Genomic DNA, 25,408 nt, shown 5'->3' with positions numbered 1-25,408 from the left:
AGAATTGCTTTTGCTGCCTCCCGTAGATTTTGGGTCGTCATGTCTCCATTGTCATTTGTTTCTAGGTATTTTTTGATTTCCTCTTTGATTTCTTCAGTGATCAATTCGTTATTAAGTAGTGTATTGTTTAGCCTCCATGTGTTTGTATTTTTTATAGATCTTTTCCTGTAATTGATATCTAGTCTCATAGTTGTGGTCGGAAAAGACACTTGATACAATTTCAATTTTCTTAAATTTACCAAGGCTTGATTTGTGACCCAAGATATCTATCCTGGAGAATGTTCCATGAGCACTAGAGAAAAATGTGTATTCTGTTGTTTTTGGATGGAATGTCCTATAAATATCAATTAAGTCCATCTTGTTTAATGTATCATTTAAAGCTTGTGTTTCCTTATTTATTTGCATTTTGGATGATCTGTCCATTGGTGAAAGTGGGGTGTTAAAGTCCCCTACTATTATTGTGTTACTGTCGATTTCCCCTTTTATGGCTGTTAGCATTTGCCTTATGTATTGAGGTGCTCCTATATTGGGTGCATAAATATTTACAATTGTTATATCTTCTTCTTGGATTGATCCCTTGATCATTATGTAGTGTCCTTCTTTGTCTCCTCTAATAGTCTTTATTTTAAAGTCTATTTTGTCTGATATGAGAATTGCTACTCCAGCTTTCTTTTGGTTTCCGTTTGCATGAAATATCTTTTTCCATCCCCTTACTTTCAGTCTGTATGTGTCTCTAGGTCTGACGTGGGTCTCTTGTAGACAGCAAATATATGGGTCTTGTGTTTGTATCCATTCAGCCAATCTGTGTCTTTTGGTGGGAGCATTTAGTCCATTTACATTTAAGGTAATTATCGATATGTATGTTCCTATTCCCATTTTCTTAATTGTTTTGGGTTCGTTATTGTAGGTCTTTTCCTTCTCTTGTGTTTCTTGCCTTTAGCAGTTGTTGTAGAGCTGGTTTGGTGGTGCTGAACTCTCTCAGCTTTTGCTTGTCTGTAAAGGTTTTAATTTCTCCATCAAATCTGAATGAGATCCTTGCTGGGTAGAGTAATCTTGGTTGCAGGTTTTTCTCCTTCATCACTTTAAATATGTCCTGCCAGTCCCTTCTGGCTTGCAGAGTTTCTGCTGAAAGATCAGCTTTTAACCTTATGGGGATTCCCTTGTGTGTCATTTGTTGTTTTTCCCTTGCTGTTTTAATATGTTTTCTTTGTATTTAATTTTTTACAGTTTGATTAATATGTGTCTTGGCGTATTTCTCCTTGGATTTATTCTGTATGGGACTGTCTTTGCTTCCTGGACTTGAATAACTATTTCCTTTCCCATATTAGGGAAGTTTTCAACTATAATCTCTTCAAATATTTTCTCAGGTCCTTTCATTTTCTCTTCTTCTGGAACCCCTATAATTCGACTGTTGGTGCATTTAATGTTGTCCCAGAGGTCTCTGAGATTGTCCCCAGTTCTTTTCATTCTTTTTTCTTTATTCTGCTCTGCAGTAGTTATTTCCACTATTTTATCTTCCAGGTCACTTATCCGTTCTTCTGCCTCAGTTATTCTGCTGTTGATCCCTTCTAGATAATTTTTAATTTCATATATTGTGTTGTTCCTTGTTGTTTGTTTCATCTTTAGTTCTTCTAGGTCCTTGTTAAATGTTTCTTGCATTTTGTCTATTCTATTTCCAAGATTTTGGATCATCTTTACTATCATTATTCTGAATTCTTTTTCAGGTAGACTGCCTATTTCCTCTGCATTTGTTAGGTCTGGTGGGTTTTTATCTTGCTCCTTCATCTGCTGTGTGTTTTTCTGTCTTCTCATTTTGCTTATCTTACTGTGTTTGGGGTCTCCTTTTCGCAGGCTGCAGGTTTGTAGTTCCTGTTGTTTTTGGTGTCTTTCCCAGTGGCTAAGGTTGGTTCAGTGGGTTGTGTAGGCTTCCTGGTGGAGGGGACTAGTGCCTGTGTTCTGGTGGATGAGGCTGGATCTTGTCTTTCTGGTGGGCAGGTCCACGTCTGGTGGTGTGTTTTGGGGTGTCTGTGGACTTATTATGATTTTAGGCAGCCTCTCTGCTAATGGGTGGGGTTGTGTTCCTGTCTTGCTAGTTGTTTGGCATAGGATGTTCAGCACTGTAGCTTGCTGGTCGTTGAGTGAAGCTGGGTGCTGGTGTTGAGATGGAGATCTCTGGGAGATTTTCGCCGTTTGATATTATGTGCAGCTGGGAGGTCTCTTATGAACCAGTGTCCTGAAGTTGGCTCTCTCACCTCTTAGGCACAGCACTGGCTGCAGCACCAAGAGCCTTTCATCCACTCGGCTCAGAATAAAAGGGAGAAAAAGTAGAAAGATAGAATTAGTAGAAGAAAGAAAGAAAGAAAGAAAGAAAGAAAGAAAGAAAGAAAGAAAGAAAGAAAGAAAGGAGGGAGGGAGGGAGGAAAGGAGGAGGGAAGGAAGGAAAAAAAGAAGATAAAGTAGGGCTTTCCTGGTGGCGCAGTGGTTGAGAGTCCGTCTGCCAATGCAGGGGACATGGGTTCGTGCCCCGGTCTGGGAAGATCCCACATGCCGCGGAGCGGCTGGGCCCGTGAGCCATGGCCGCTGAGCCTGCGCGTCCGGAGCCTGTGCTCCGCAACGGGAGAGGCCACAACAGTGAGAGGCCCGCCTAATGCAAAAAAAAAAAAAAAAAAAACGATAAAGTAAAATAAAGTAAGATAAAATATAAAAGTTATTAAAATAAAAAAGTAATTATTAAGAGAAAATAAAAACAAAAGCAAAAAAAAACCGGACGGATAGAGCCTTAGGACAAATGGTGGAAGCAAAGCTATACAGACAAAATCTCACACAGAAGCATACACATACACACTCACAAAAAGAGGAAAGGGAAAAAATCAAAATCTTGCTCTCATAGTCCACCTCCTTAATTCGGGATGATTCGTTGTCGCTTCAGGTATTCCACAGATGCAGGTACATCAAGTTGATTGTGGAGCTTTAATCCGCTGCTCCTGAGGCTGCTGGGAGGGATTTCCCTTTCTCTTCTTTGTTCTCACAGCTCCCAGGGACTCAGCTTTGGATTTGGCCCCGCCTCTGCGTGTAGGTCGCCGGAGGGCGTCTGTTCTTTGCTCAGCCAGGGCGGGGTTAAAGGAGCAGCTGATGCGGGGGCTCTGGCTCACTCAGGCCGGGGGAGGGAGGGGCATGGAGTGCGGGGCGGGCCTGCGGCGGCAGACGCCGGCAGACGCCGGCAGACGCCGGCAGACGCCGGCAGACGCCGGCAGACGCCGGCAGACGCCGGCAGACGCCGGCAGACGCCGGCAGACGCCGGCAGACGCCGGCAGACGCCGGCAGACGCCGGCAGACGCCGGCATGATGTTGCAGTAGTCTGAGGCGCGCCGTGTGTTCTCCCGGGGAAGTTGCCCGTGGATCCCAGGACCCTGGCAGTGGCGGGCTACACAGGCTCCCCGGAAGGGAGGTGTGGATAGTGACCTGTGCTCGCACACAGGCTTCTTGGTGGCGGCAGCAGCAGCCTTGGCGTCTCCCGCCCGTCTCTGGAGCTCCTTTAAGCAGCGTTCTTAATCCCCTCTCCTCGCGCACCAGGTACGTGGGGGGTTTCTTGCCTTTGGGGACGTCTGAGGTCTTCTGCCAGCGTTCAGTAGGTGTTCTGTAGGAGTTGTTCCACGTGTAGATGTATTTCTGGTGTATCTGTGGGGAGGAAGGTGATCTCTGCGTCTTACTCTTCCGCCATCTTCCCGGAAGCCCCAGAAAACCTTTTTTAAAAGAGGATTTTTAAATGCACATTTAAGAAGTTCATGTAATATAGTGGGTATTATAGTCATATGTTCCCTGGCCCCATTTCTCAGCAGTAACTGATAGTAAGAGGCCTTTTTAAAAAAATGTATCCTTGTGGACATTTTTATACAAGTACAAGCGTATTATACACACGTCCATCTCTCCTCAACCGAGCAGACCCAACACCCCTTCTAATGGGCCCTTTGCTGTCATCAGGTGAAATTCATAAATACTGGTCTTAGGCCAAGTTCCCTAGAAAATGAAACATGTGGCAAGGATTAGGTGCTGATGCTTTATTTAGGAGGCCCAATTCCAAGGCCTTCACTGAGAGTGAAGACAAGAAGCGGGCAGGGGGCAGGGAAGCAAGGCAGGTGATGCATGATGACACCGGCTGCTGCTTCATGAAGCGCAGAGAGACACGGCCAGTCACCTAGCAGGTGTGCAGTCACATGGGATGCCTCTCAGGATGTACGGTGCATGGCGGGTCCACAGGAAGGAGGCAGAGGAAGGTTCTCTGCCCAGCTCCTTCCTGTGATCATCTCCCCTTTGGCTCCACAAAGGTTTCAATAAATCGCCTACAGATCAGGGTTGCTCAGGTCATCACCTTTAGCAGCTGCTCAGGACACCTATGCCCTACAGAGCGGCTTTTCATCCAAGTCTGGCATTGATGAGAGAACCCAGAAATGCAAGTATGTCTCTCCTTAGCCTGGCTGCCTGGCAGCAGCCCAGGGGAAAGGTCAGGGGAAGCAGCGTTTCCAGGCAAGCAATGGATTGGCTCTAAGTGGCAGAAACACTTAGGTCAAGCAGAGCTGTCTGTGGTGATGCCTGAAGTTGAATAAGCGGGTGAAAAGTCTGGGAGACCAGGCAATCGCATTGAGGGAATCTGAGGAGATACACAGGATGTGCCTAGTAGAGTAATCTAACTTACATGCACTCAGAAATTTGTTTTAATTGATATCCCCTAATTGTAAAGAAGTTTTGGAAAAGATTAATGATAATATAATATGCATTTCAATATGGAGAAGCTGGGGTACTACTACACTGAAAGACAAAATGAAGTAGTCGAATATTTGACTTTTAGTTGGATTCAGCATGAATGAGGCACATATAATAGCCGTCATGTGTTTGACTCAAGTACCACAAACACACTCGCTACCAGTGACTTGTTTTTATAAAATGCCCTGAGCAAAACAAAAACACAACCTTTCTTCTATATGCATGGTAGTTGTATACCTAGAAAATTCAGAATATATTGAATGAGTCAAAAAATGTTTTCATTTGTAAAATGTAGTCAGGTCTAGGCTCAGATCATTATACGTGTTTTTCACCTAACTCAGCAGGCACAAAAATTGTGTGGGAAATGGTTCTATTGGATGTGAGGACTGTTGTCACATTGCAGGGAATCTAACCAACCCTGGCTCCTGTTCATCAAACTGATAGCGTCATACTCCTGCACCCCTTCCCCCGCCCCAGCCCCATCATTGTGACAACAACAGTAGCACAGACTTCCAAATGCCCCGCAGTACCATTCTTCTTGAGAACCACTTCTTTTTAAAGAACAAATGGACTATATAACTACATATCTATATCTGCATTTTTCAGAACTTGCATTTAGAAATTTTGTCCATATTAGATGGACCATTCTTTGTAACAGCTGCAGAATATTCTGATGTATTGGTGAGCCGTGATTTATTTAGCTCTATCGACGGTCACGTGGACCTTTTCAGCTTCTTGTTACGAATGTTGCTGCAAAGATGATCTTTATACGTTAGCCTTTGTGCACTTCTGTAATATATCTGTAGGACAAATTCCCATAAGTCAAAAGGTACATGTATTTGTAAATTTTTATAGATATTGCAAAATTGCCCTCCAAATATATACCTATTAATGGGTGTATAAATGCCTGTTTTCCCATCACTTCCCACCACTAAGTATTGTGGAAGCTTTAATCTTGGCCAATTGGTTCTTTAAAGATAAAAACGAGAAAGTTTAAATATCCTATTTAAAGCCATTTTCAGATCATTTTATATTACCTACGAGCCCCCAGCCTTGATTTGTCTTTTGTACAGGACACTCACGTGGAAAAGAGATTGGACTTTCAGTGTTTTCTAGAGTAGAACAGGGTGATGACTAAAATTGACACAGACGTTAAGTTTTGGCTCTACGAGTGTAAGAATTTTCTAACAACTCTAGCCATCCGGCAATGGGATGGCTGGCCTCAGGAGATAAGGAGCCTCCTCCGTATAGCTGAAAATTTTCAATTTCAGGTGGAATGAACAAGTACAAGGGATGTTCAGAAAGAGATTCCTGAATTTAGTGGCATATGCTACAAGGTCAATGTTTCTCAAAATGTAGTACTTGGATTATAGTGTATGTGGTGGTGGTACAGATTTTTCCAAAAATTATAATTGGTGTACATTCATTTTTTAAAAATTAATTTTATTTATTTATTTATGGCTGTGTTGGGTGTTCGTTTCCGTGCGAGGGCTTTCTCTAGTTGTGGCAAGCGGGGGCCACTCTTCATCGCAGTGCGCGGGCCTCTCACTATCGCGGCCTCTCTTGTTGCGGAGCACAGGCTCCAGACGCGCAGGCTCAGTAATTGTGGTTCACGGGCCCAGTTGCTCCGCGGCATGTGGGATCTTCCCAGACCAGGGCTCGAACCCTTGTCCCCTGCATTGGCAGGCAGATTCTCAACCACTGCGCCACCAGGGAAGCCCTACATTCATTTTTATATGTATACACCATGTTGCTATATTACTAGCAAATTCCATATCCTAAAATATCAATACTAAGGTAGTATTGCTAAAATTATAGGTAAACTTTGAGCAATAATGCGCTTGATGACCTCTGAAGTCTCTTCAAAACAGATTCTACAGTTCTAAATCTCAATAGTACTAAATTTTCAAATAGTAAAAGACTTCTCAACCCCAGCCTGTTACATTTGTTACAACTAAGTTAGACACGAACCAAGTTCTATGAGAATATGAGTTTTTGGAGCTTGGTGTACAGGTAAAATCCCATGAAAATTTAGTTAAAATGAGAGTTGAAAGTCCTAAGCCCCAGGTGAAGACCCATCCTGGAACTATACACACAAAAACACACAAAAAAATTGCTAGTGGCATCATCCCCTCACCTCCACCCACTAGCACCTTTCAAGGCCAGTCTTGGAGGCACAGACTAACAGGATGTGTCTTTACACACCCATATCCCTCTGTGGCTATTAGGAAACCACCAGCCAGCCCACCATATTCAGAGATAAATATTTATTTAATTCATATATCAATTTTACATGATAGCCACAGTGCTATAAACATAGGCACATTTTTTTTTTAACTCATGGTACATTCAAAAATTACTCCCTTACCCCAGTCTACTCCAATCCTGTCAAGATAGAGTATCCAGTATTTGTAACAGGGGCCAGAAAGGCCCTGCTCATTAATTTCAGAAGAATCCTTCTGCCTGTTAAGACCTCCTTCTGACTTCAACCAAGCAGGGTCAACAAGCATTTGGATAAAGAAACATGCATTTTTCAGCATTTTAATGCATCAATTGATAGAATTAATGAAATGTCTCTGCCTGAAGTGTTTTTTTGAATAGGTTTATAGTTTTGTTCCTCCTGCTTAATTCAAGTCAGAAAAAAAAAACTGATAGCAATCTTCCTGTTGGCTTTCTTTAAATTCCAACGGGATGGTTTAAAGATATGTCACCACACCAAAGGGCTCACCTAATCACATCTAACAAATGGGCAGCTTCCCACAAAATATAGATTAAGACATCATTCATTGGTGTTGGTCTGCCCCTAAAAGGACAGACATTGTGAGTTTAATAATTCATCAATTCAAATAAGAAACAGATTGAGCACAGAGGGAACTGGACAAAAACAAACCCCCCAAAATCACTCAGTTGATTTGCTAACCATACCCACGCACGATCCAGATGTATGAGTTTGTGTTATTCACAACATTCATAACACACATCAACAAGATTAAATCTACAGTGTAAACTTATAACCTGTTGAATTCAGAATGAGAAAAAATGAGTATTTAAATTGATTCATCATAGCCACTCTGATATGATACAATTTAACTTTGAGGAAGAAAAATGATTTATCTACACAATTCTCTTAGTAAAATTTTCTATTTCTTGCTAATAACACATTTTAATTCAGAAAATGCATTAACTTTATTCAAATATATTTTTCTAAAATATAAATATTTAAACTTTTATAAACACAGAGAATGTAGTTTCTGTTGACCCGCATCCAGATATTAATCAGTCCAAAACTCAAGTGATGAAGAAATAATATTTGTAATTATGATCATTTTGTCTATAAATATATAATAGGATCTCTGCAACTAAATTATGAGTAATTAACTCACACTTCATGTAGTACTGAGCACCTTAGATTACACATTGTTGAATTAAGCTATTGGCATTAATATATGTATTTTAATATGTTATTTACAATACACAACTATAATTCTCTCGTATAACAACAATCCAGTGATTTTGAAAATATATAATGAAAGAGTACGTTACAATTTACAATTCATCAAAGATTTCCTACAATATTCAGGCTGGGACTTCACTCTTTAGCATTTTAAAATAGGAAACAAAACAAAATCAGTGTCCTAAAGCTGTGTTTTCCAAAATGTATTTTTTGTTTTGTTTTGTTTTGTGTGTGTGTGTTTTAACACTAGCTTCACAAGATGCTCCTTTAGAGAGGAGTTCTGTAGGTAAGCGTTAGGAATGGCACACAGGATGCCCCCCCTTGCAGAATCGCAATGTGCAATAAAGTCTTTGAGGAGGCCTGCAATCATGAAATCTGTTTAACATTTTTTAACTCAGTATTGAACAAACTTTTTTTTTTTGGTGGTACGCGGGCCTCTCACTGTTGTGGCCTCTCCCATTGCGGAGCAACAGGCTCCGGACGCGCAGGCTCAGCGGCCATGGCTCACGGGCCCAGCCGCTCCGCGACATGTGGGATCTTCCCAGACCGGGGCATGAACCCGTATCCCCTGCATCAGCAGGCGGACTCTCAACCGCTGTGCCACCAGGGAAGCCCTGAACAAACATTTTTGATGACCAATCCCTTTAATTGCCCCCCGACAAAACACCAGTCAATCAATGCCCCTTGGAACTTGTATTACATGTTACCTGTATTACTTTGGGGAAACACTGATCTAAAATAAAATGCTGATCTAAAGTAAAACTCAAGAAACACATGTATCTGAGTGAACAAAATCACATTCTTTTAAAACAGTTTTACTTTTTAAAGCTCTTTGCATAGGTATTTGCTAAAATACGGTTCTGAAAAATAACACACAAACCTAACCTGAAACATTTGTCTATGTAAAACTATAGGGGAGAGAACAGTTACAAATACAGAAATTCTAGAGCTAATTTTCAAGATTTGAGAAAAGTGACTTTAAAATCAAATAATAGGTGTGTTTTCAGTGAATTTGTTTTGAAAGATAAAAGCAAAAGTGTTAAATCAGTAATATGCTATACGATGTCTGAAAATATTCTTGTAGAAAAATATCAGGTCATTATATTATTTCCCTGGAATTCCAAAAGAGCTGTTGATGGGTTTGATGGGTCTGATTATAACATTGGCTTTCTATGTAAAACCCAGCATTAACCAGAATCATATAAGGCTGCTCTATTACTTGCTTGAAAATGCATGCATACAAGCACAGGCAGAAACAAGGGCCAATAAATTGCTGAGTACTTCCACTGAAAACCACAAAATGGGGAAAATTAGTTAACCCCGCATGAATTATTTTATATATATATATATATATATATATATCCATTGACAATCTTTTAAAAAAATCCATAATTTGCTTTTATAAATAAAGCTATAAGTCATGGCTCTAAGATAGCAGACTTTGGGTATGAGTGTAGTCCCAGAATTAATCATCTTTCACGCACACCACTCTTTAGCAAAGCTTTGCAATTTAAGCAGTCTACTTTGGCTCAGAATCCACCAGCTTACAGCTCAGATCAGTATCTGATGCTTTATTTAATTCCCACTCATCATATGCTAATAAGAACACTTCAGAATCATTCTATATCATTGAAAGATAATTCATTAAGAAAAAGTAACAGCTGTTTCATACTTAAATAAAAGGTGGGTTTCCATTTGAAGTACTTTTCTTTCCTTACCAGTGAAAGTCAACTCAATTAGAAATAGGAAATAAAGCACAATAAAACAAGGGGTCCTTATTACTGGGGTGGGGAGGGGAGAGGTGAAAAATGTCCATTTCTCATCTATACAGCCCTTGCTTACCTGGGTGAACCAGTTGCCTAGAAACTGGTATGATTAAGATCTGCACATGCTGTTCTAATGTTCATGTCCTTGATTGTCATTATTTAAAAGCTATGCTGTGTATTTCCAATCAGCCTCACCTCTTTACCCTTTTACTGTTCTAAAAAAACAGTTTCATTCTGATAATCCTTGTGGAATTTTTCTGAAGGTACCCTTTATGGTTGCTGAAATTGACAGAGGAGTCTGGGACTGTTACACAGGACTCTTGGGATCTAAAGCTGACAGTGGCATGCTACATCTGGTGCATCACTGCAAATGGTGTCTGATATGACACTTTTCGGTGGCATCGCAGCCCTCCTTTTCTCAAAGGCAATTCGCTCCTCTGTTCAGGCCACCAACCCCAGCCTTGTAATCTTAGCTGACAGGAAGGAATGAATGATGAAAACAATCGGCTTGGGGCAGGAATGAAGGTCCAGTTGCTGAAATTCAAAAAGAAGAGAATATGAAAGATTTTAAACTAATGCTTGATACAAAATAGTGATTTACACATCAAACAGATCTATGCACTTCCTGCTTTTAAGTGTTAACTGGAGCAATTGTGTTTTTAAATCCTTGCCCCCCCAGTGAGATAAAAAAATAACTCTGAGCTTATTCCTTACATCTCGTATATCTTTTTTCCCAAAATAAGTTCTGTGAAATTTATACATACCCATAGCATAAATATCAGTGTTGCCCTTCTTGACTGTCTAAACCATTTATTTTTGGTATCACGATAGTGATATTATTTATGTCGGATTAGGTACAGTATGAAGCGGTACTAAATTTCACATCATAGGTTTCAGTCGTGGTTCTAATACTTTTTAGATGTGTACATAATCTTGGACAAGTCAGTGAAAATTTTTCCCAGGCCTATCTAACTCACAGCGGGTAGAGTATTAAAATGAGATACTGTATGTGAAAATTCCTTATAAACCATAAAATGCGGAACCCAGGTTTTGAAGCAGCTGTGTCCTCACTGTCCTATACTCGTAGATTGTTGTAATCACATACATCACTTGTCTGTTAAGGCCCCCTCTAAAGTTTTATCTTTCTCCGTGTGTTCCTACTGGGCTGGCACGTGGTCAGAGCCTAATAGGCTGAATTTTTATCACCTGACCTATTTCAGGAGCATTGAGTGTGTTGCTCCCAATTCTCATCCACTGTCCCCAGTTCTGTTCTGATGATGACACTGTTGGGGAATAACAACCTGATCATAAAATAACATCCAGCAAAGTTAAGTTGTATTTAGCATGAACCAGGTGCTGTGTTAAATATTTTTTATATACTATCTTATTTAATTTTCATAAAATCACTATGAGGTAGCTATCGTTACTATCTCTATGTTTTATAAGGGAAACTAAGATTTGGAGAAGTTATAAAACTTTCTGAGATCATAGATCTTGCAGTAAAGAGAAAGCATGGACTCAAACGCAGGTCTTTCTGATGCCAGAGTCTGGGCTTAATCACCATATTCTATTTCACTAACACAGAATGCAACTTTTAGAAGTAACCTTAAAGATTATCTACTTCAGTCACTGTATTTTATGGATAAAGACTCAGATCCAAAGAAATAAAAGGACTTGCGCAAGACAATTGGTGAGTTAGTTCCACACTCAGAAAGAAAGCAAGGGTCTCCTGACCCTCCATTTATTGCATTTTGTACAGCTCACCTCTGTTCCTTTCCTCCTCCCTGGCACCTGCCTCTGGGGGTTGCATAGCTAGACCCTGGGGGAGCTGTGTCTGAACTTGAGCTTATCAGCCTAATATATTGGCAGCAAAAAATCAGTCCTTCCTAAGTCTTTCAAGTCAGGTTGTAATTACAGGCAGAAAGGCTGAAATTTAGACACAAGTGATTTTTTTCCTCATGGGCAAAAAAGCCTTGAATTTTCAAGCCATGGATAAAACAGGAGACTGCTTCTTGTTCCTTTCCCTGCTGCTAGGGAGCAGTCACCCTTAGGAAAAAGTGCACAGCTGGGTGATGGAGAGAGCAGCAACTGAACCAGAAGCATTCTCAGCAAAATGGACTTTCCAACCACTTTCTTCTTTCCAAACTGGTGCCTTCAGGCTGAATTTACCGATTGAACACACAAATAAACAACAAAACTCTAAAAAATTCTGCGGATCCATTTTAAAGGTTAGAAAAATGACTGGCTGGAAATTGTTCTCAGAAAGTGAGTTCAGATCACCTGTCAGCCACGGGGCACTGACTTCGTCATGACTCCTGTGACACCCATAGGAAGAAACCTGGTACTGCACTGGGGCTAGTAGTATTGCATGACCTAGGACAGTGGTGCTGAAACTTTGAGATTTCCGGCTCCTATGCGCTTTCAAGTGTGGCCCTGGCCCTTTCCTTCAGAGAGACGGGAGTAGGGAGAGGGAGAATTGTGCAAGGCTAGTAGCCGAGTTAAAATGACTAGATCTTTAAAATTGAGGTTTATCTCTGCATTTTATATATCCCCTGTCCCCGTTATCAAGTGTGAGTCAACAGATATTTGTTGACTAGGAAGGACCTAGACAGAGACTAGTTCCAAATCAAGGTCCTGTTTGAAGTTCTACATTCCACAGCTTAAATGAGATGCTATGTCTTCTTGAGAACTATACTTGCTAGAAAGTAGAGGAATGTGCCACTTTCACCCTTCAGTGGAACTAGAGTAACATATTTTTTCACTATGGTAGGCGGTAACGATCACAGGAAATCATGATTTTAAATACATGGGCAATTTGCAATGATATGAGAAGTACAAATGTTATGTTAGCTGACAAACTTGCTGAGCTTGTTGGACACTTTTTGATATGAGCTCAAAACTTCTGGGTCCTTGTCTGGCCCTCTCTCCATTCAGGTAGAGTTGACCACTTTTGCTGGGTTTCCTCACTGCCCCCTCCACTCTGCCCCTTCCCACCCCCTCCCCGTCTGTACTCTTCATGCTCTCTGCTCCTTTGAGAACCCCCAGGTTGCCAGGACTGGTGTTTTACATCCCTACATCCCTGACACCTGGCGCAATGCCCAGGTTAGATCAGATGCTTGATACTTTTAAACAATGAATGGTATATCTTAAAGCTGGTGGGACCCTCTTTGAAAAGAATTTAATGCTGACTTTGTAAAGGATCCTTTCCTTGATTCAAATATTTCTGTAATATTCCCATGGGAAATGAGACCAAAGTAAGGAACTGTGAAAAAATTGGATCCCCTCACTGTTTTTAAAGGTTCAATTAAGACATGAACCTATAAGTACTTTGTAAATAGTCAAATGCTAAATAAATACAGGCAGCGTTATGTTTGCAGGCCATAATGGGTGTACTGCAAGACAAAATATACGAAACCACACTGTCTAAAGAAAAGTGCACTTACAAGCTCTCCATCTTTGCCTCCAAAATCTAAATACAGCATCCTGATTCCATCATCTGAAGACATTTTCAGCTTTTCATAAGGAGCCTGTATGATTGTCTTGGGAAAGACACCCTCCTGTGGTTCAGTGGTAATAGAAAATCCATTCTCATAATGTACGGTCAACCGGCACTCCTGGTTTTTATAGGTGCAAGCTGAGAGAGACACATGGAGACAGAAGTATGAACAGTGGAAGTCCATCCATTTTCCCAGGCACTTAAGCTTCTAGTCTTCCCAAACCCAGGGCCCAGCCACCAACTTCTTTCTAAAGTTAAAAATTAATAATCATGCATGAAAATATTCTCCTTAGATTGATTGTGACATTGTAATTTAACTTGCCCTGTGAAACTAAGGGAAATAAACTGAAAGAAATTCCTTTTGCTGGATTTTGTCTGGGCTCTAGCCCTTATATGACCATCTGACAACATGTATGTAGGGAGACGGGTGTTCCAATGGCCTTGTATCAAGCTGGAAAAAACTGACATTTGATTTAGAGTAAGCTACCTCTGATCATCGTCAACACACACACAGTCAATCAATCGATCAATCAATGCCATGTCTACCACCTGGTGAAAGAAGCAAGCAATCCCCCAGTGACATTACCCAAGGTAACAAAAACACACGTAAGAAGTCAGGAGTGAGTAGTGAAAAAATAACCTGATTTTTAATTTTAAAAAAGTTGAATAAAGCTCATTTTATAAACAGAAAGAAGTGCTTTTTGAGTTTCCCTGATGATCTGATCATCTTGGGTCCTGGAAAAGCTGCTGCTGTAGATCGATGTCAGGTGTGGCACCTTCGGTGAAGGATGCTGTTTCCTCCCTCTGTCCAGTGTGGTATTCAGGAACCTCAGCTGGTGTCCACAAGGTGCCCTCTGATCCAACGGAACAAAAGTAAAACCTTCTGATCAGGTTAGGTGCCAGCATTTTTCTGTGGTCCACCTTGCGTTTAGGAAAAGAGACCAGCGCTCTCAGATTATGAGCTGGACAGGGGGACTGCTACCTGATTCCAAGTTCCCATTAGGAAGACTTGTGAGTGTTTAAAACCCTTAATTAAAAAGTTCTAGGGGGCTTCCCTGGTGGCACAGTGGTTGAGAGTCTGCCTGCTGATGCAGGGCACGCGGGTTTGTGTCCCGGTCCGGGAAGATCCCACATGCCACAGAGTGGCTGGGCCCGTGAGCCGTGGCCGCTGAGCCTGTGCGTCCAGAGCCTGTGCTCCGCAATGGGAGAGGCCACAACAGTGAGAGGCCCGCGTACCGCAAAATAAATAAATAACCCAACAGGGACTTCCCTGGCAGTCCAGTGGTTAGGACTTCACCTTCCAATGCAGGGGGTGTAGGTTTGATCCCTGGTTGGGGAATTAAGATCCTACAGGCCTCGCAGCCAAAAAACCAAAACATAAAACAGAAGCAATATTGTAATAAATTCAATAAAGACTTTAAAAAAAAAAAAGTTCTGGAGGAAATTCCCTGGCGGTCCAGTGGTTAGGACTTAGCACTTTCACTGCCGGCCCCCGGTTCGATCCCTGGTCGGGGAAGTAAGATCTCGCAAGCCACTCGGCCAAAAAAAAAAACGCAAAAGTATCAGATTGGATTTTTTTGCCTCACAAAACACCACATTTAACCGGCCCTGGCAAGTCAATTGGCTCTGGCCTTCATATACATCTGAAAGCTCTTTGGGGATAGGAGGACATAGGCAGTATTGATTACTCTCTACCAACTTCAGCTCAGCTCGGCTTTATATACCAAACTGAATTTCACCTCAGCACACTTTAGAAGCAGGACCTTAGTTTAATATTATAGGTGATAAAAGCAAAGCTCAGAGAGGTGAACATGTCACAACCCAGTGGTTTAGATTTCTTTCCTTCCAGTCTGTCTTGTACAGCCTTCTCACACGCTGGTGCTCAGGACACGGAGGCGTGTGGGGAGGGATCTTGGCAAAGAGGCTCTCAGACTAATAACTGGGGTGGGGGGAGCCCCTCAGAGTTTGGGGGAAGGAACAGAGTGTCTATCTGCCCACAGAATGAGGTGGCTTTTAATTGGTTAAAACATATACCCCTTCCTTCGACTGACCGCAGCCATCTTTCAACTTGTAACAAAGGGTTGGTATTTTCCAAAGGTGCATTCTCTAATGAGTCCAGGGAAGAGCCCCTTGGCAAGTCTTAAGTTATCCTCTCAGAAGGGCCCTAGACCCCTGCCACCCGTCCAGTTCAAGGATGACCAAAACATAACATAGACACGGCACAGATGTAGTTATGACTTCCCATCTCGAATCCTCGTTTTTGAAAGTTTTCACTTCTAACATCTGCAGAATATGTGGGTGCCTGAGCTCTAAACATGTTTTTTCCCCCTTCCTCTATGTTTGAATTTGAAAGCTGTGCCACTGGATGGTTTGAATTAATTGACTCTGGTTACTTTTAATTTTAATTGACCTAAAGTGGTATTCGTGGCCTTTATATATAATGTAATCAGGTATCTGAAGACGTTCTTAATCTACACAGGATAAATTGAACCCATTATCAAGTTAATTGAAGCTCTGATTAAAACATAAGCCCCTCCCCCCAACTCTCTGCAGGCATCTTTCCATTTGAAACTGGGCTGCACCTTTGGCCATTTCCATAATTTCTTCTCTCCCACCACCCAGCTAGCTCAGTCCACACAATTCTTTGTTATTCTCCTTTGGCTACTCTATTAACAGCCTCATTGTTTTCCTGTCAAAGTAGAGTTCAGCTTACTGAGAGAAGGATTTTATGAAATTTGTGGAATGTAAACTAAACCAAACCCCTTTGGCCATCTTCATTCTTTTCTAGAACACACCAGAAGTTGTTGCAAGGAGTCTGGACTTCTCTGCAATTACACGTATAACTTCATTAAATTTAGTTTTCAGGTGACTTGAGCCTTTTCCAACTCTCAGGTTTGAAACTCTAGTTTTTCGTGCCATACAGAGTGGCTTAAAAAATAAAAACTTCAGTGACACTCCGAGAGACATTTTCAACAATGTTGGAAAATATTGGGGGGTACTAACTAGTTTCAGGATAATTTTTAAAAGACAGTGATTATCTCAGAGATGCTGCAGCAGAAATTCTACAAAACATCTGGTTTTTCATGTTTGCACCAGTAAAGGAAATGTGGAGAAACCCTACTACACGTTGACGTGGGTCCCATCTCTTAGAATCCTCCTGGGTGCTGGAGGAAGTTGCACCCTAGTGCAGTACTGCACACAGAGTGGTCCACGGACCAGCAGCACCAGCACTGCCTGGTATCGTACTAGATGCAAATTCTCAGGCCCTGCCCCAGAACTGCTGCGTCACAATCTCTAGGGATAGGCATCAGCAATCGGAGGCTTCTGAGGGTACAACTAAAAAACTTTGTTTTTGTTGTTCTTGTTTTCAGTGTGACTGAAGTTTGGAAACACTGTACCTAAGAGGTCTTTTTGTTTTGTTTTTTTTAAGGCCAACTTAATTTATTTTAACCTAAAGTAAACACAAAATGTCTTGTTTTTATATGGCATCCCTCCCTGGATGAAACACCTAACTCAGGAACCTCAAGAGACAGATATTCGTTTAGGATAGAGGAATAGTTCTGCTTCAGAGCAGAGATGGAGAAAGGATTTATATTCCACTTAATTAATTCTTTTTAAAAGAATTTTTTTTATTGTGGTAAAAGTTACATAATATAAAACATACTATTTTAACCATATTTAACCATATACTATTTTAACCATATTTAACTGTTTAACCAGTTCAGTGGCACTAAGTACATTCACATTGTTGTGCAATTCTCACCATCATCCATCTCCCAAATGTTTCACCTTCCTAAATGGAAACTCTGCCCCATTAAACACTAACTCCCCACTCCCCCTCCCCTGCCCACCTCCCAGCCCCTGGCATCTACCAGTGTACTTTCTGACTATGAATTTGGCTATTCTACATACCTCGTGTAAGTGGAGTCAAACAGTATTTGTCTGCATCTAATGTATATTGGAGTGCATTTTTAAGGTTAACTTAATATATGTCCTTCAAACAGATTTTACCGTCTTTCTCCCCGCCCCGTGCTATACAGTAGGCCCTCACCAGCCATCTACTTCATACACACTAGTGTACATACGTCAGTCGCAATCTCCCAATCCATCCCACCCCCGAACTTGGTGTCCATACATTTGTTCTCTATGTCTGTCTCTATTTCTGCTTTGCAAATAGGTTCATCTGAACCATTATTCTAAATTCCACATACATGCATTAATATACGATATTTGTTTTTCTCTTTCTGACTTACTTCACTCTGTATGACAGTTTCTAGGTCCATCCATGTCTCTGTAAATGGCACAATTTCGTTCCCTTTTATGGTTGAGTAATAGTCCATTGTATACATGTGTCAAAACTTCTTTATCCGTACCTCTGTTGATGGACATGTAGGTTGCGTCTATGTCCTGGCTATTGTAAATAGTGCGGCTATGAACATTGGGGTGCATATATCTTCTGGAATTACAATTTTCTCAGGGTATATGCCCAGGAATGGGATTGCTGAGTCATGTGGTAGTTCTATTTTTAGTTTTTTAAGGAAACTCCATACTGTTCTCCATAGTGGCTGTATCAATTTACATTCCCACCAACAGTGCAAGAGGGTTCCCTTTTCTCCACACCCTCTCCAGCATTTACTGCTTGTAGATTTTTCAATGATGGCCATTCTGACTGGTGTGAGGTGATAACTCATTGTAGTTTTGATTTGCATTTCTCTAATAATTAGTGATGTTGAGCATCTTTTCATGTGCCTCTTGGCCATCTGTATGTCTTATTTGGAGAAAAGTCTATTTACGTCTGCCACCCATTGTTTGATTGGGTTCTTTGTTTTTTTGGTATTGAGCTGCATGAGATGTTTGTATATATTGGAGATTAGTCCCTTGTCAGTTGCTTCATTTGCAAATATTTTCTCCCATTCTGAGGGTTGTCATCTCGTCTTGCTTATGGTTTCCTTTGCTGTGCAAAAGCTTTTAAGTTTAATTAGGTCTCATTTGTTTGTTTTTGTTTTTATTTCCATTACTCTAGGAGGTGGGTCAAAAAAGATCTTGCTGCGATTTATGTCAAAGAGTGTTCTGCCTATGTTTTCCTCTAAGAGTTTTATAGTGTCTGGCCTTACATTTAGGTCTTTAATCCATTTTAAGTTCATTTTTGTGTATGGTGTTAGGGAGTGTTCTAATTTCATTCTTTTACATGTAGCTGTCCAGTTGTCCCAGCACCACTTATTGAAGAGGCTCTCTTTTCTCCATTGTATATTCTTGCCTTCTTTATCAAAGGAAAGGTGACCATATGCCTGTGGGTTTATCTCTGGGCATTCTATCCTGTACCATTGATCTATATTTCTGGTTTTGTGCCAGTACCATATCGTCTTGATTACTGTAGCTTTGTAGTGGAGTCTGAAGTCAGGGAGCCTGATTCCTACAGCTTCGTTTTTCTTTCTCAAGATTGCTTTGGCTATTCGTAGTCTTTTGTGTTTCCATACAGACTGTGAAATTTTTTGTTCTAGTTCTGTGAAAAATGCCATTGGTAGTTTGATAGGGATTGCATTGAATCTGCAGATTGCTTTGGGTAGTATAGTCATTTTCACAATGTTGATTCTCCAGTCCAAGAACATGGTATATCTCTCCATCTATTTGTATCATCTTTAATTTGTTTCATCAGTGTCTTATAGTTTTCTGCAAACAGATCTTTTTTCTCCTTAGGTAGATTTATTCCTTGGTATTTTCTTCTTTTTGTTGCAGTGGTAAATGGGAATGTTTCCTTAATGTCTTTCTGATCTTTCTTTGCTAGTGTATAGGAATGCAAGAGATTTCTGTGCATTAATCTTGTAACCTGCAACTTTACCAAATTCATTGATCAGCTCTAGTAGTTTTCTGGTGGCATCTTTAGGATTCTCTATGTATAGTATCATGTCATCTGCAAACAGTGACAGTTTTACTTCTTCTTTTCCAATTTGTATTCCTTTTATTTCTTTTTCTTCTCTGATTGCCGTGGCTAAAACTTCCAAAACTATGTTGAATAAGAGTGGTGAGAGTGGACATCCTTGTCTTTTCCTGATCTTAGTGGAAATGGTTTCAGTTTTTCACCACTGAGAATGATGTTTGCTATGGGTTTGTCGTATATGGCCTTTGAGGCCATATGTTGAGGTAAGTTCTCCCTATGCCCACTTTCTGGAGAGTTTTTATCATCAATGGGTGTTGAATTTTTTCAGAAGTTTTTCTCCATCTATTGAGATGATCATATGGTTTTTATTCTTCATTTTGTTAATATGGTGTATCGCATTGATTGATTTGCGTATATTGAAGAATCCTTGCGTCTCTGGGATAAATCCCATTTGATCATGGTGTATGATCCTTTTAATGTGTTGCTGGATTCTGTTTGCTAGTATTTTGTTGAGGATATTTGTGTCTATGTTCAACAGAGATATTGGTGTGTAGTTTTCTTTTATTGTAGTATCTTTGTCTGGTTTTGGTATCAGGGTGGTGGTGGCCTTGTAGAATGAGCTTGGGAGTGTTCAATTTGAGAAGGATAGGTGTTAGCTCTTCTCTAAATGTTTGAAAGAATTTGCCTGTGAAGTTATCTGGTCCTGGACGTTTGTTTGTTGGAAGATTTTTAATGACAGTTTCAATTTCATTACTTGTGACTGGTCTGTTCATATTTTCTGTTTCTTCTTGGTTCAGTCCTGGAAGTTGTACCTTTCTAAGAATTTGTCCATTTCTTCCAGGTTCTCCATTTTATTAGCATATAGTTGTTTGTAGTAGTGTCTTATGATCCTTTGTATTTCTGCGGTGTCAGTTGTAATTTCTCCTTTTTCATTTCTAATTTTATTGATATGAGTCCTCTCCCTTTTTTTCTTGATGAGTCTGGCTAAAGGTTGATCAATTTTGTTTATCTTTTCAAAGAACCAGCTTTTAATTTCATTGATCTTTGGTATTGTTTTCTTGGTGTCTATTTCATTTATTTCATAACCTTAGAGGTCTTGTGGGAAAATCCTGTTCATCCAGAGCAGATACCATCAGGGCTTTCTACCATGATGGAAATGTTCTAGATTTGCACTGTTTACCTTGGTAGAAATGACATCTGACTATCCAAGTTACCCACTTTTCCTGAATGACGATGAGATATTTTCACAATCAGACCCCTAGGTTCCATTTTAGTAGGGCATTCAGTGCCTTAATTTAGAAGAATTTTAAATTTACCTCTGGAATTTAAGTTTATCTCTGGAATTTTAAGTACCCCAAATGGCCAGTAATGGAAACAATTTTGAGGCTGTGGTGGAGTAAACAGTGCATTCTTTCCATAAGGATGTGACATCACAAAACCAAAGCCAACAATGCTCACCTGTGGTGACTTCAATAGTGAGTTCAGCTGAGTTATGGCACCCCTGTACTATGCTCCTTGTCCAATGTGAGAGGTCCCTGCTGATCTCAGCCCTGAAGAGATGCGTTTCAATACCCTGCCTGGTACCAGTTCGTGTTGCAAAGGACAGATCTACACCAGCCTGGGGTGATCCTTTCCCTGGACCTGAATGGACTAGCCTGTTGAGAAAAACAGAGAGAAATGATCAAAATGGAAACTACTGTATTCACCTGATACACCTGTGAAAAGCCCCAAATTGGTGATTTGCTCTCAATTTTCTGATCCGGAACCAAAAGGTCCACTATACCCTAATGTTCACCATGGTTTTCTGCCATCTCCTCACCCAGTGCCTGGCCAATGGTAGAGGGAGATTAGCATAGTGGCCGAGAACTGTGCATCCGGTTGACTATGCAGAGGAATTGAATATTGTGACTTTAACTTTATTTAGACAAATTCAGCTATACTTACTCAACCAGAAAGGAAGACAATTAAGTAAATGATTGAGAGAACAATTTAAATAATGTGGAAAATCCCATCTCTCCCATTCCATTCCTGGGCATATGTATGACCCAGTGAGAGCATGAGACAAGAAAGGAAATCTGTTGTTTCCTGGGTTAGACTTAGTTACCCCCTGTGTTCTTGTACTTTGGATCATCTGGCTGCACTTCTGCATGCATTTCTCAGGCTCACAGACTCCAAATGCAAGCAGACAACCAGGGGACTCAGCTGAAGAAGTAGCAATCTGTGTATCAGTGTTAAAGCTTGAAAAAGAACAGTAATGCTGGACTTCTTGAGACATGGAGGAGAACTGCATTTTATGGGAGATTAAAGGGATTTTCAAGAGTGATTTTTTTTTAACATCTTTATTGGACTACAATTGCTTTACAATGGTGTGTTAGTTTCTGCTGTATAAAAAAGTGAATCAGCTATACGTATACATATATCCCCTATCCCCTGCCTCTTGGGTCTCCCTCCCACCCTCCCTGTCCCACCCCTCTAGGTGGTCACAAAGCACCGAGCTGATCTCCCTGTGCCATGCGGCTGCTTCCCACTACCTACATATTTTACACTTGGTAGTGTATATATGTCCATGCCACTCTCTCACTTTATCCCAGCTTACCCTTTCCCCTCCCCATGTCCTCAACTCCATTCCCCACATCTGCACCTTTATTCCTGTCCTGTGCCTAGGTACTTCAGAACATTTTTTTTTTAAAATTCCATATGTGTGTGTTAGCATATGGTATTTGTCTTTCTCCTTCTGACTTACTTCACTCTGTATGACACACTCTAGGTCCATCCACCTCACTATAAATAACTAATTTCGTTTCTTTTTATGGCTGATTAATATTCCATTCTATATATGTGCCACATCTTTATCCATTCATCTGTTGATGGACACTTAGGTTGCTTCCATGTTTTGGCTATTGTAAATAGTGCTGCAATGAACATTGTGGTTTATATCTTTTTGAATTATGGTTTTCTCAGAGTATATGCCCAGTAGTGGGATTGCTAGGTCATATTGGTAGTTCTATTTTTAGTTTTTTAAGGAACCTCCATACTGTTCTCCATAGTGGCTGTATCAATTTTCAACATTCCCACCAAAAGTTCAAGAGGGTTCCCTTTTCTTCACACTCTCTCCAGCATTTATTGTTTGTAGACTTTTTGATGATGGCCATTCTGACTGGTGTGAGGTGATGCCTCATTGTAGTTTTGATTTGCATTTCTCTGATAATTATTGATGTTGAGCATCCTTTCATGTGTTTGTTGGAAATCTGTATATCTTCTTTGGAGAAATGTCTATTTAGGTCCTCTGCCCATTTTTGGATTGGGTTGTTTGGGTTTTCTGATATTGAGCTGCATGAGCTGCTTATATATTTTGGACATTAATCCTTTGTCAGTGGCTTTGTTTGCAAATATTTTCTCCCATTCTGAGGGTTGTCTTTTCGTCTTGTTTATGGTTTCCTTCGCTGTGCAAAAGCTTTTAAGTTTCATCAGGTCCCATTTGTTTATTTTTGTTTATTTTTGTTTTTATTTCCATTTCTCTAGGAGGTGGGTCAAAAAGGATCTTGCTGTGATTTATGTCATAGAGTGTTCTGCCTGTGTTTTCCTCTAAGAGTTTTATAGTGTCTGGACTTAAATTTGTCTTTAATCCATTTCAAGTTTATTTTTGTGTAGGGTGTTAGGGAGTGTTCTAATTTCATTATTTTACATGTAGCTGTCCAGTTTATATATTCTTGCCTTCTTTATCAAAGGAAAGGTGACCATATGCCTGTGGGTTTATCTCTGGGCTTTCTATCCTGTTCCATTGATTGATATTTCTGTTGTTGTGCCAGTACCATACTGTCTTGATTACTGTAGCTTTGTAGTGGAGTCTGAACTCAGGGAGCCTGATTCCTACAGCTTTGTTTTTCTTTCTCAAGATTGCTTTGGCTATTCGGGGTCTTTTGTGTTTCCATACAGATTGTGAAATTTTTTGTTCTAGTTCTGTGAAAAATGCCATTGGTAGTTTGATAGGGATTGCATTGAATCTGCAGATTGCTTTGGGTAGTATAGTCATTTTCACAATGTTGATTCTCCAGTCCAAGAACATGGTATATCTCTCCATCTATTTGTATCATCTTTAATTTGTTCCATCAGTGTCTTATAGTTTTCTGCATACAGGTCTTTTTTCTCCTTAGGTAGATTTATTCCTTGGTATTTTATTCTTTTTGTTGCAGTGGTGAATGGGAATGTTTTCTTAATTTCTCTCTCAGATTTTTCATCATTAGTGTATAGGAGTGCAAAAGATTTCTGTGCATTAATTTTGTATTCTGCTACTTTACCAAATTCATTGATTAGCTCTAGTAGTTTTCTGGTAGCATCTTTAGGATTCTCTATGTATAGTATCATGTCATCTGCAAACAGTAACAGCTTTACATCTTCTTTCCCGATTTGTATTCCTTTTTTTTCTTCTCTGATTGCTGTGGCTAAAACTTCCAAAACTATGTTGAATAATAGTGGTGAGAGTGGGCAACCTTGTCTTGCTCCTTATCTTAGTGGAAATGGTTTCAGTTTTTCACCACTGAGAATGATGTTAGCTGTGGGTTTTTCATATATGGCCTTTATTATGTTGAGGTAAGTTCCCTCTATGCCTATTTCCTAGAGGGTTTTTATCATAAATTGCTGTTGAATTTTGTCAAAAGCTTTTTCTGCATCCATTGAGATTATCATATGGGTTTTATCCTACAATTTGTTAATATGGTGTATCACATTGATTGATTTGCCTATATTGAAGAATCCTTGCATTCCTGGGGTACACCCCACTTAATCATGTTGTGATCCGTTTAATGTGCTGTTGGATTCTGTTTGCTAGTATTTTGTTGAGGATTTTTGCATCTATGTTCATCAGTGATACTGGCCTGTAGTTTTCTTTTTTTGTGAAATCTTTGTCTGTTTTTGGTATCAAGGTGATGGTGGCCTCGTAGGATGAGTTTGGGAGTGTTCCTCCCTCTGCTATATTTTGGAAGAGTTGAGAAGGATTGGTGTTGGCTTTTCTCTAAATGTTTGATAGAATTCGCCTGTGAAGCCATCTGGTCCTGTACTTTTGTGTGTTGGAAGATTTTTAATCACAGTTTCAATTTCAGTGTTTGTGATTGGTCTGTTTATATTTGCTATTTCTCCTGGTTCAGTCTTAGAAGGTTGTGCTGTTCTAAGAATTTTTCCATTTCTTTCAAGTTTTCAATTTTGTTGGCATATAGTTCCTTGTAGTAATCTCTCATGATGCTTTGTATTTCTGCAGTGTCAGTTGTTACTTCTCCTTTTTCATTTCTAATTCTATTGATTTGAGTCTTCTCCCTTTTTTTCTTGATGAGTCTGGCTAATGGTTTATCAATTTTGTTTATCTTCTCAAAGAACCAGCTTTTAGTTTTATTGATCTTTGCTACTGTTTCCTTCATTTCTTTTTCATTTATTTCTGATCTGATCTTTATGATTTCTTTCCTTCTGCTAACTTTGGGACTTTTTTGTTCTTTCTCTAATTGCTTTAGGTGTAAGTTTAGGTTGTTTATTTGAAATTTTTCTTGTTTCTTGAGGTAGGATTGTATTGCTATAAACTTCCCTCTTAGAACTGCTTTTGCTGCATCCCATAGGTTTTGGATCGTCATGTTTTCATTGGCATTTGTCTCTAGGTGTTTTTTGATTTCCTGTTTGATTTCTTTAGTGATATCTTGGTTATTTAGTAACGTATTGTTTAGCCTCCATGTGTTTGCGTTTTTTATGTTTTTTTTCCCCTGTAATTGATTTCTAATCTCATAGCATTGTGGTGAGAAAAGATGCTTGATATGATTTCAATTTTCTTAAATTTACTGAGGCTTGATTTGTAACCCAAGATGTGATCTATCCTGGAGAATGTTCCATGAGCACTTGAGAAGAAAGTGTATTCTGCTGTTTTTGCATGGAATGTCCTATAAATATTAAGTCCATCTTTTTAATGTATCATTTAAAGCTTGTGTTTCCTTATTTCTTTTCATTTTGGATGATATGTCCACTGGTTAAAGTGGGGTGTTAAAGTCTCCTACTATGATTGCATTACTGTTGAT

General features: G+C 40.1%; 1 protein-coding gene and 1 long non-coding RNA gene across 6 annotated transcripts in view; one reads left to right on the top strand and one right to left on the bottom strand.

Moving 5' to 3' along the window:
* Window positions 1-3,321: 3,321 nt before the first annotated feature.
* The window catches only part of LOC307176227, a 74,866-nt gene continuing 52,779 nt past the window's right edge, over window positions 3,322-25,408 (top strand). For both annotated transcript variants that reach the window (XR_013824646.1, XR_013824647.1), the window contains exon 1: window positions 3,322-3,573. This is a non-coding gene — a long non-coding RNA (uncharacterized lncRNA). The remainder of the gene's footprint in view (window positions 3,574-25,408) is intronic.
* SNTB1 (syntrophin beta 1) overlaps window positions 7,014-25,408 on the bottom strand; it is a 228,219-nt gene continuing 209,824 nt past the window's right edge. For 2 of the 4 annotated variants that reach the window (XM_079902140.1, XM_079902143.1), the window contains 3 exons: window positions 20,814-21,010; window positions 13,425-13,615; window positions 7,014-10,515 (listed from right to left, as the gene is read on the bottom strand). In XM_079902140.1, coding sequence (XP_079758266.1) covers window positions 10,423-10,515; window positions 13,425-13,615; window positions 20,814-21,010 — 481 coding nt within the window. In that variant the 3' untranslated portion in view covers window positions 7,014-10,422. Of the gene's footprint in view, window positions 10,516-13,424; window positions 13,616-14,017; window positions 14,399-20,813; window positions 21,011-25,408 lie in introns of those variants that run through there. The other 2 variants (XM_079902141.1, XM_079902142.1) reach the window with 2 other exon arrangements.

The sequence above is a fragment of the Stenella coeruleoalba genome (assembly GCF_951394435.1).
Source record: "Stenella coeruleoalba genome assembly, chromosome: 17".
Classification (NCBI taxonomy): Eukaryota; Metazoa; Chordata; class Mammalia; order Artiodactyla; family Delphinidae; genus Stenella; species Stenella coeruleoalba.
Note: the sequence above shows the minus strand (reverse complement) of the source record. Positions and strands in the feature narration are given on the sequence as shown.